This window comes from Mus pahari, chromosome 5 (genome assembly GCF_900095145.1).
Source record: "Mus pahari chromosome 5, PAHARI_EIJ_v1.1, whole genome shotgun sequence".
Taxonomy (NCBI): domain Eukaryota; kingdom Metazoa; phylum Chordata; class Mammalia; order Rodentia; family Muridae; genus Mus; species Mus pahari.
The window spans coordinates 106,370,007-106,379,676 of record NC_034594.1 but is presented as its reverse complement, the minus strand read 5'-3'; the positions used below and the strand labels follow the sequence as shown (position 1 = coordinate 106,379,676).

General features: G+C 55.1%; 1 protein-coding gene across 2 annotated transcripts in view; it reads left to right on the top strand.

The window, feature by feature from the left end:
* The window catches only part of Cdk18 (cyclin dependent kinase 18), a 24,717-nt gene extending 15,824 nt beyond the window's left edge, over positions 1–8,893 (top strand). The window contains exons 2-16 of one of the 2 annotated variants that reach the window (XM_021198073.1): positions 756–904; positions 1,086–1,165; positions 1,644–1,769; positions 2,338–2,394; positions 3,362–3,476; positions 3,633–3,727; positions 3,981–4,043; positions 4,627–4,750; positions 4,908–5,028; positions 5,523–5,620; positions 5,804–5,909; positions 6,013–6,055; positions 6,548–6,638; positions 6,892–6,969; positions 7,470–8,893. In XM_021198073.1, coding sequence (XP_021053732.1) covers positions 781–904; positions 1,086–1,165; positions 1,644–1,769; positions 2,338–2,394; positions 3,362–3,476; positions 3,633–3,727; positions 3,981–4,043; positions 4,627–4,750; positions 4,908–5,028; positions 5,523–5,620; positions 5,804–5,909; positions 6,013–6,055; positions 6,548–6,638; positions 6,892–6,969; positions 7,470–7,504 — 1,356 coding nt within the window. In that variant the 5' untranslated portion in view covers positions 756–780 and the 3' untranslated portion in view covers positions 7,505–8,893. The remainder of the gene's footprint in view (positions 1–755; positions 905–1,085; positions 1,166–1,643; positions 1,770–2,337; positions 2,395–3,361; positions 3,477–3,632; positions 3,728–3,980; positions 4,044–4,626; positions 4,751–4,907; positions 5,029–5,522; positions 5,621–5,803; positions 5,910–6,012; positions 6,056–6,547; positions 6,639–6,891; positions 6,970–7,469) is intronic. The other variant, XM_029539198.1, reaches the window with a different exon arrangement.
* The last annotated feature ends 777 nt before the right edge of the window (positions 8,894–9,670 follow it).

The following is a 9,670-nucleotide window of genomic DNA, read 5'->3' as shown; positions in this document are numbered from 1 at the left end:
AGAGAGAGAGGAAGAAGAAGAAGAAGAAGAAGAAGAAGAAGAAGAAGAAGAAGAAGAAGAAGAAGAAGAAGAAGAAGAAGAAGAAGAAGAAGAGGAAGAAGAACCACAACAACAACGGGTCCACCTATGGAAAACAGCATGAAGGGGGTCATAGAACTGGGTAGCTCCCACCCCACTGTGTCCTCAGCCCAGGGAACCCAGGCCTGCTCTGGAGACTGAGGCAACAGAGGGCCCAGCAACACAGGTTTCCCCTTCCCTGGGCTGGCTGAGTTTCTCACGATGTCCCTGACTTGCACATTGCATCTGCAGCAGTGATAGAGCTGGGCCATGCATTTACTGTTCTTTGATCTCCTTCCTAAGAATCCAGGATGAGCCAGAGAGGTGACGTTCTGGTATCAGGTGGCCGGCAGCCACCAGCCAGTTAGGCTCCTTCAGAAAGAGCAGATGGCCTGAGGGCCATGCAGTTCAGATATCCCACCCCAGAGATCTCTAGACCCCCTGCCCCTGGAGGCTGGATGTCTGGAGTGGCCCCTTGCAAACCTGTAGCTATAGCCATTGATGCTGTGATGCAGGGGAGGGGATGGATGTTCATGGTCAGAAAATAGCTGAGAGTCACTGGAGAAAGGACCAGGGTTAGATCCTGCAGTCACGGAGCTGTGGCTCTGGTCTGGGTGACCTAATCATGCCCTGTGCAGAGCCTGGCTCCCACGGGTCCAGACTGTCCACATTGCCCTGTCCTCTCCCCTCTGTCTCAGGACCCATCTTGGACCCCTGCTGATCATGAACAAGATGAAGAACTTCAAGCGAAGGCTTTCCCTGTCCGTGCCCCGCCCAGAGACCATTGAGGAGTCATTGGCTGAGTTCACTGAGCAGTTCAACCAGCTCCACACTCAGACGAATGAGGGTGAGGGTCAGGCCACCCAGGCTCCCTGTGACCCCTGCTTACTAACTGACATTGGGAAGAAGGGGTGGGGGTGCTCTGGGCTGTTCACAGACTCTGAGTGGGAGGTAGGAACTGACACTTGTCCCACTCAGACATGCCACTCAGTCCTGTGGGCTGTCACCAGGCGCGTTCTCCCCCACAGATGGCACAGACGAGCCCGAGCAGCTGTCTCCTGGCATGCAGTATCAACAACGGCAGAGCCAGCGCCGATTCTCCATGGAGGTGAGGGTGCCCCTCCCGGGCTCCACGGGTCACGCATGTCCACAGCAGTATACCTAGCAGGGTGGTGACTGTAGAGCCTGATGCTGGGGGCTCAAACTGGTGCGACTAATGGTGGGGATTCAGTGAGAATATATGTAATATATGTCAAGTGCTAAAACATTCTTGGTTAGTCAGTTGACTGTTTTTATAGCCCATATACCCGTGCCAAGAATAGAAGAAAAAGAAATGTGCTTACAAAATTACATTGTGATGGCATGAGATTTATTTATGGTCTACGGTGGCCCCGAGAGGGGAAGGAACCTTCTAAAGATCACACAGTAACCCCTTGCAGGTTCACAAATGTACGCCCCTCGGGTAGCTGTGAGCCTGAGGTCACGGCCTGTGGCTAAGCCTTCCCTATGTGGACAGATAGATCCAGAATGAGAGGCAAGGGCCTTCTGGGGCCAACATGATGTTCCCATCCCATCTGCCACCTTAGGACCTCAACAAGAGGCTCTCTCTGCCCATGGACATCCGCCTACCCCAGGAATTCCTGCAGAAGCTACAGCTGGAGAACCCAGGGCTGCCCAAACCTCTCACCCGCATGTCCCGCCGTGCCTCCCTGGTGAGTCCAAGGGTGTGAGACACCAGTGTGGCCTTCTTCATTACAGCTGAAGCCTACGGTGGTTTCCAGAAAGATTCCTATGCCTCTGGCGCCACCTGCTGGCCCCCTGAGGGTTTTAATAAGAGGTCTTTCTAAGGCAATGCATGGAGCCAAGTAGCCCCCAAATTCCCTGGGAGCCCCAGGGTCTACCCGGTTAAAACGAATAAATCAGTGTTGGGACTCATGTCTGTACTCCCAGCATTCCGTGGGAGGCTGTTGCAGGAGTGTTAAGAATTCAAGGCTTACCTGAGCTACGTAATTCCCGGCCAGCCTAGGGTATGCTGTAAGACTGTCTCAAACAAACCAAACCAAACCAGGAGTATCTGGATAGGGTTCGAGCTGTGTTTCACTATGCAGAGATGTGGTTCAAGGTTCTCCCTGGCCTCCCCATCATGGACATAAGCATGGTCACTCCCGGAATAGCCACTGTGTGCGCCCACAAGTTCACTGGTGGGAACAAGGTCTAAAGAGCCGCTGGAAGGTCTGCTGAGCCTTTGAATCTCACAGTCTTCCTGTGTCTCCTTCCCAGTCAGATATTGGTTTTGGGAAACTGGAAACATACGTGAAACTGGACAAACTGGGGGAGGTAAGAGACCGACATTGCTCTCTCTGGGCAGCAGGTAGGATGGTTTTGACTCTGTCCTGCACACCCCCCCCGCCCCCATTGGCTCCTGGCTCACGGAGTCACACTAACCTGCCCGAGCAGCCTGGCCTAGCTTCCAGAGCTGCTGTTATATGCCCCATGCCCTGCTCCAGAGGACAGAGGTCTCTGCGCAGGATCTAGTCTTTCCCCCCCCCTTTCAAGTAGCTATGGTTTGGATTTGAGTCCTATGTCTTCCACTTGCCAGCTCCATGACCTTAGCATGTCCCATGCTCTCTCTCCCTTCATGCCTCAGTTTCATTCTCTGTCAAAGGATGAAAGTAACTACTGTTGGGGGTACAGAGGGGTACCAGAAGAAGCTTGTGTACAGTTCTTTTTGTTTGTTTGTTTGTGTTTTTTGTTGTTGTTGTTGTTTTCTCGAGACAGGGTTTCTCTGTATAGCCCTGGTTGTCCTGGAACTCACTTTGTAGACCAGGCTGGCCTCAAACTCAGAAATCCGCCTGCCTCTGCCTCCCGAGTGCTGGGATTCAAGGCGTGCGCCACCACGCCCGGCTTTGTGTACAGTTCTTAGTGTCTGGCGTACACATCAAGGACACTGTCATTAAAGTGCTTTGGCGTCCTGTGTCAGGCTTTGTGGCCTGGAGTGGGGATAGGTTTATGAGACGGAAGAGTGGTCTGTCTCTCAAAGGCTACATCACCATAATCTCAGAGCAAGGCAGAGTTATGCTAAGAGATAGGCGGCGGCGGCATGGGAACAGAGGGACAAACGCAGTCCGTTCTAGCTGGGGACTCGATAGGGGGACTTCAAGAGAAAGCAGACATTGGAGCAAACAGAATCTGAATAGAGAGCACCCAGCTTGAATCCTAGCCCAAGCAGAAATATAAGGGGTGGGGCTGGGAGGGAGAGTGTGAGCAGGATGACCTGGGGCTGACCAGGGATCCCCTGTCGCAGGGCACCTATGCCACTGTCTTCAAGGGACGCAGCAAGCTGACAGAGAACCTCGTGGCCCTGAAGGAGATCAGGCTGGAGCATGAGGAAGGGGCACCCTGCACTGCTATTCGAGAGGGTACAATGTCTGGGTCTGCACCCTGAGCCTCTGGGATGAGGGGCTCAGCAACCTGCTCCTGGTGGGAGCCTGGGTGGAGGGCCATTGCTGGCCCCAGGAAGGGATAGTGGGAGGGACTGGTGGGCCTGGGGACCCAAGTGGTCCTGTCTCCCCCAGTGTCTCTGCTGAAGGACCTGAAACACGCCAATATTGTGACCCTGCATGACCTCATTCACACAGATCGGTCCCTCACCCTGGTGTTTGAGTACCTGGTGAGCTGGACTGGGGCTCACCCCTGCGGGTGGGTGAAGCAGGGTGGGGGAGAGAGGGAGTGAGGGAGTGGGAGGGATGGGCCGAGGGGAGGACCCAAGCCTTTGTTTGCCAATTAAGTTCTCATGCGGAAGCGGGCCAAGGGTTCAGAGCCAGGGCACTGTGCCACGGGCAGGCGTGGGTCCAGACAGGACAGGGCTTCCCTTCAGCCTGAGCCTGGCAGAGGACAGGCCTGAACCTGTCTGTCTGTTCCAGGACAGTGACCTGAAACAATACCTAGATCACTGTGGGAACCTCATGAACATGCACAATGTCAAGGTGAGGGGCCTGCCTGCGGAGACCCTCCCCCGGCAGCCATCTGCCACAGAGCCCAGTTTGGGACGATCCCCTTGTCACTCGGGAGCCTCAAATGCAGGGAGGGGCAAAGGCTCCGTCTAGAAGCCAGCCTGAGCACCCCAGCCAAGAACACAGACTTACGGTCCTCTTCCGTCTGTGTGGATACAGATCCCTCTCTAACTGAATAGCAAGCATGAGTTTACTTGCCAGAGGGAAAAGAGGCTTCTGAGAAGCTGGGGGGAGGGGTGGGTGGCCAGTTCTGGTGACTAAAGACCAAGCACATACATCCCCCACCTTTGGGATGCTCTCCCACCTCGTGTCTTAGGGACTGCTCCGGCCTCTTCTCACTCATGGCCTCCTCTCCATCCCTGAACTCTGCCCCCATATGTGATTCTCTGGAGTCTACAGGTCCTCGGGTGGCCTACAGGGTAGGCGACAGAATCAGGGAGCCTTCCTAGAGATTTGTTCTGGTCCCCGTTCCTCTCCAGCCTGAGATAGAGGCGTAGGGTCTCCCACGTGGGACCTAGTCCACCACTAAGCTCCTCCTCCTTCCTCTCGCTGGCAGATTTTCATGTTCCAGCTGCTCCGGGGTCTGGCCTACTGCCACCACCGCAAGATCCTGCACCGGGATCTGAAGCCCCAGAACCTACTCATCAACGAGAGGGGCGAGCTGAAGCTGGCTGACTTTGGTGAGGTTGATGATGCCAGGGTCAGGGTAAGGGTTGGCAGGTGGGTCTGACCCCTGGGCTGCCCAGCCTCCTCGGCGTGCAGGGATTCCGGGGGATGTCTGAGTATGTGACCCTTCAGGACCCTTTAGCAGAGGTTTAGTAACATGTCTGTTCCTAGGCCTGGCCCGGGCCAAATCAGTGCCTACAAAGACCTATTCCAATGAGGTGGTGACCCTCTGGTACAGGCCCCCAGATGTGCTGCTGGGATCCACGGAGTACTCCACCCCCATTGACATGTGGTGAGTGCGTTGCAGATGGGGGTGAACCAGGCCGTCTGCACCCTAAGGCTTCATGTCTCCCCGATGTACTGCTGTTAGCAAATGAAGTCTGAAATATATCAGGTTCTCCAAGCTTATAGAGCCTCTAATGCTATACTTCTGCGATGCTTCCCAGGGGGTGGAGGTGGGAATTACCGGAGGGTAGATGGATGAGTCTGTCCCCTGGAACATCTTGGAAGGGGGCATACTAGTTTATTGTTTAAATGTACGATTTAGTGTAAAATGAAAACCAACTCAACTTTAAAGCCAGCACAGGTGTCTGGCCGAGCCCAAGGCTCCTCAGAGACTGAGAGTATTGAATCTCTCTTCCTGCCTAGCAGTTAAGGGGACTCAGGCCTCACGCAGAGGGTCCATAGTGGGAGTCCGGTTGGTTTTACAAGCCTTTCAAGCTCCGTTGCATCCCTTAGGAGGCGTGCCTGCGCTTCCTGGCCTCACTGTTGCCCTTACTTCTGCAGGGGCGTGGGCTGCATCCTCTATGAGATGGCCACCGGCAAGCCCCTCTTCCCGGGCTCTACTGTCAAGGAGGAGTTGCACCTCATCTTCCGACTCCTGGGTTAGTTTCTTTCTGTACGCTCCACCTCGCCACTAGGGGGCGCTAGAACTCTGTCTACCAGAAGCACGGAGGTGGGGTGGGGAGGTTGCTAGCTTTGACTATGCTTTCTTCTTCAATGTTGCACCCTCGCCATATCGGCCTCAGTGCTTCACTTATACCTCTTACCCGGTCCCACGTCTCTAGGGACACCTACAGAAGAGTCGTGGCCGGGTGTGACGTCCATCTCCGAGTTTCGAGCCTACAACTTCCCCCGATACCTACCACAGCCGCTCCTCAGCCACGCCCCCAGGTAGTCCCTTGCCAGGCCCCTTGCTCACTGTGATCCCCTTCCCAGAGGCTGGGGTCCCCAGCCTGCCCCTGGCTGTGCCTATGCCAGCACCTCCTCCTTGCAGGTTGGATACTGAAGGCATCAACCTCCTGAGCAGCCTCCTCCTGGTGAGTTTCCTCCCATCCTACCCTGGGAGCGACAATGAATGAAAGCCATGGTAGTTCAGACACCACCTGTGACTCCAAAGCACTAGGTTCTGTGTTTGGTACCTAAGGCCTGGTTGGGCATTTCCAGGGGACAGAAGGATCAGTTTTCTCAACTTCCTGTCGGTTCATCCTTTAGAAGATGCTGGGGATGGTGCAGTGCCTATTTGGGAGCAAGCACAGGATAAAGGGCAGTTAGTGGTGCCATCTACTAATAGAGCTGACACTTGGAGGGTGATAGATAGCCATGGCCTTTCATGTATGTTCATCCCAAGATGCAGTCGCGCTCCCACGGAGCTCTGGTGTCTAAACCCTGGTATCCTAAGGCCTGAGACTGCCTGGTTTGGGTCAGACAGACGCTTCTTCCACCTCAGCCTTCTAACTTAACACAGGAGTCCCATTTTCTAGAAGGTTCCCCACCAGGGCCCAAGAGCCTACCTACCCTGTGCCTTTCAGTATGAATCCAAGAGTCGCATGTCAGCAGAGGCGGCCCTAAATCACCCCTACTTCCAGTCTCTGGGAGACCGAGTACATCAGCTCCATGACAGTAAGTGCCCAGGGGATCAACCAGAAGCAGGGACGGGGACAGCCAGCATGGGTGGGAGAAGGGACCAGCCAGAAGCAGGGACGACAGGGGCAGCCAGCATGAGCTATATAACAGAGCCTGGAGCCTTGGGGGTGGATCCCACCTGAGATGGTAGAGCTTCCCAGGCGGGTCTTGACTGGAGAGTGCCTGTGGGGATGCTAAGTATGGGAGTGTGGTTCCACCCAGGCCTCTCCTGCCCTCTTCTCTTGCCTAGCTGCCTCCATCTTCTCCCTGAAGGAGATCCAGCTCCAAAAGGACCCAGGCTATCGTGGCCTGGCCTTCCAACACCCAGGTAAAGCCACATGCCCTCCCCACCCCCCATCCTTTCCTAGAGGCAGCCAAGTAGACCATCTTTCCCCAGTGGAGACTCTTCTTTGAGAAAGAGATGGGCCTGGAGTCTGCCCTCGGGATGCGAAGTCAACACCCCCTCCCCACAGAGGGAGGTTCCTCCCCCACCGAGTCCCACCCAGATGGAACACAGCCCTTTACAGTAGTCCCGGCAGGGCAGGCCCTGTCCCTGGTGTGCTCTCCATGAAGACTTTGTCCCTAGCATAACACTTCCAACGCATTGTCTCAGGTAGTCTTTAAAACACCCTGTGGGGTTGGCACCACACATGTTGCCCACTGCACTGAACCTGAGGTCCCTAGAGGGTTAGTCATACTTCCAGGAAGCTCACAAGCCACAGAGATGAGACCTGACCTCACTGGATCAGAGCACGTGAAGGACAGGTGTCCCTTCAGTCCCTTCCCCATTCCTCCATTGTCCTCTGCCCCCCCCCCCCCATCCTCCAGGGCGAGGGAAGAGCCGGCGGCAAAGCATCTTCTGAGCGACGCCCACCCTGCTGCACCTTGAGGGATAAGAGGCCACACGGAACATGAACTCAGGAAGTATAGGGCCTGTGTGGCCATCAGAGGACTGAACAATGAATGCCTGTGGCCAGTCTGGAGGGCCATTTGGCAGCCCTGTTGGTAGCATTTGCTTCCTTCCCTTGCTTGCCACACAGCTCTGTGGTGGCCTCTACCCGGACATCATTCCCCTAGTCACCCACTGCGGGATGGGGCATGAGCCGCTTCCCCGAAGGGACGTGAGGGTCACGGAGGTCCCTGGGACCCTTCCCCAGTGGAAGCGCAGGAGAATGTGGGGGCACTGGCCCTGCCGGCTCATCAGCTTGACAAACCCCCTTCTTATTCCTTGGACCCTGACTGCATCTTCTTCCCCTCTGAGAACGAGGAATATGGCACCTGACCTGGGACCCTGGGATTGTTCCCACGAGTGTGACCCCCCACCCCAAAGGCAGACATCCCTGGAGCGTCAGAAAAAAGTAGTACCTCCTCTTGTCACTATCCCCACGATGCAATTGTCCCCTCCTTGCCAGAAGCCCTGTACCCTCTGGCTTGAACCAAGGCTAAAATGCACCAGCATGGTGCCCGTGTCCAGCTGCATCCGGAAGTGGTCTGGTACTCCAAGATGTACTCCTGCAGCCGCAGCCAGCCCCTGCCCATCCCCCCAGTCCAGAAAGGGTTGCCTTAAACTGGCAGGTGGCAGAGTGCATTCTGTCCTTGGAACTCTGACCTAGCACCTATGTCCTTCTTCCCTAAGCCACTCCTATGGGTGTTATCATTCCTGAGGACTGATAAGACAACCCTGTCTCAGGGTCCTGAGGCTGGCACCCAGATAGGCAAGGTCACCCTGACACTGGTACCAGGCCAACTTCGCTCTTCAGGGCTGGTGCAGCCTACCCCCTAACCCCCCCCACCTCCTTCCCAGCCCTGTCCACCTGACCCTGGCTCCGGCCTTCACAGAGAGGGTGGGAAGGGCGTCCGCACCGCAGCCTAAGCTGGAGAGAGGTGAGACTACAGCAGGTTTGATCCTGAGAGCCTCATCCTACATCCCTAGAGAAGACACCCTTCCCCTGTAAGCCTCTCATGGTCCAGGGTCTCCCCAACATTTGGCTGAACTTGAAGGGCAAAGGCTAAGGGGAGGTCAAGCCCCAATGCCTGTCCTAACCCATGGGAGCCTGGGTTCTCCCTAACCCCCTTTCCCACTGACTGTGAATGTCGTGACTCAGAGCAAAGACAGAGAATATATTTAATTCATGTTGTACAAAAAGCAGTGAGCAGTCTCATTCAGGGAAGGGGGCTGGTAGGGCAGTGCCAGAGACAGAGGACTCTGGGGTCTGGGTTTGCTGAGACATACATATGACCCATTAAAGAGAGTCTGGTCTTTGCACATCTCTGCACCGGCCCTGGGCTGGGACTAGGGGGATTCTGGTACCCTCCATGCTACCCCTGAGGTCATATCAACTCTGGTCAAGGGTCCCCAGGGTCATGGGTGAAACAGAAAATGCCTGGGCATCTGTGTCCTGCCCTTGGTCCAGGATGTGCCTGTGGTGGCCAATGAGGATAGTCCAGAGAGAATCCTGAGGAGGGGCGTGGGTTCTGGTCTCCATGGATCGCTCTGCTTTGCCAAAACCAGGAGGCTCCTTGGCTCCTAGGGATGGGAGGGGCACAGAGGTACAGAGAGGGCTGGGCCAGGTTTAGTGATGTACACCTTTAATCAGCACCAAGGAAGCAGAAACTGGTGGGGTGCGCTCTCTCTCTCTCTCGCTCTCTCTCTCCTATCTGTCTCTATGTGTGTTTGTCTGTGTCTGTGTCTGTCTCTGCCTCTCTCTGCGTGTTTGTATATGTGTATGTATGTGTCTGTCTCTGTCTGTCTCTCTGTGTGTTTGTGTCTCTGCATGTTTGTGTGTATGTATGTGTGTCTGTCTTCTATCTTTCTGTCTCTGTGTCTGTCTCTATGTATGTTTGTCTATCTGGCTCTGTCTCTGGCTCTCTGCGTGTTTGTATGTGTGCATGTATGTGTGTCTGACTCTGTGTGTTTGTGTCTTTGCATGTTTGTGTGTATGTATGTGTGTCTTTCTGTCTCTGTGTCTGTCTCTGTATTTGCTGTATTTGTTTGTCTGTCCCTGTCTCCATCTCTCTCTCTCTCTCTC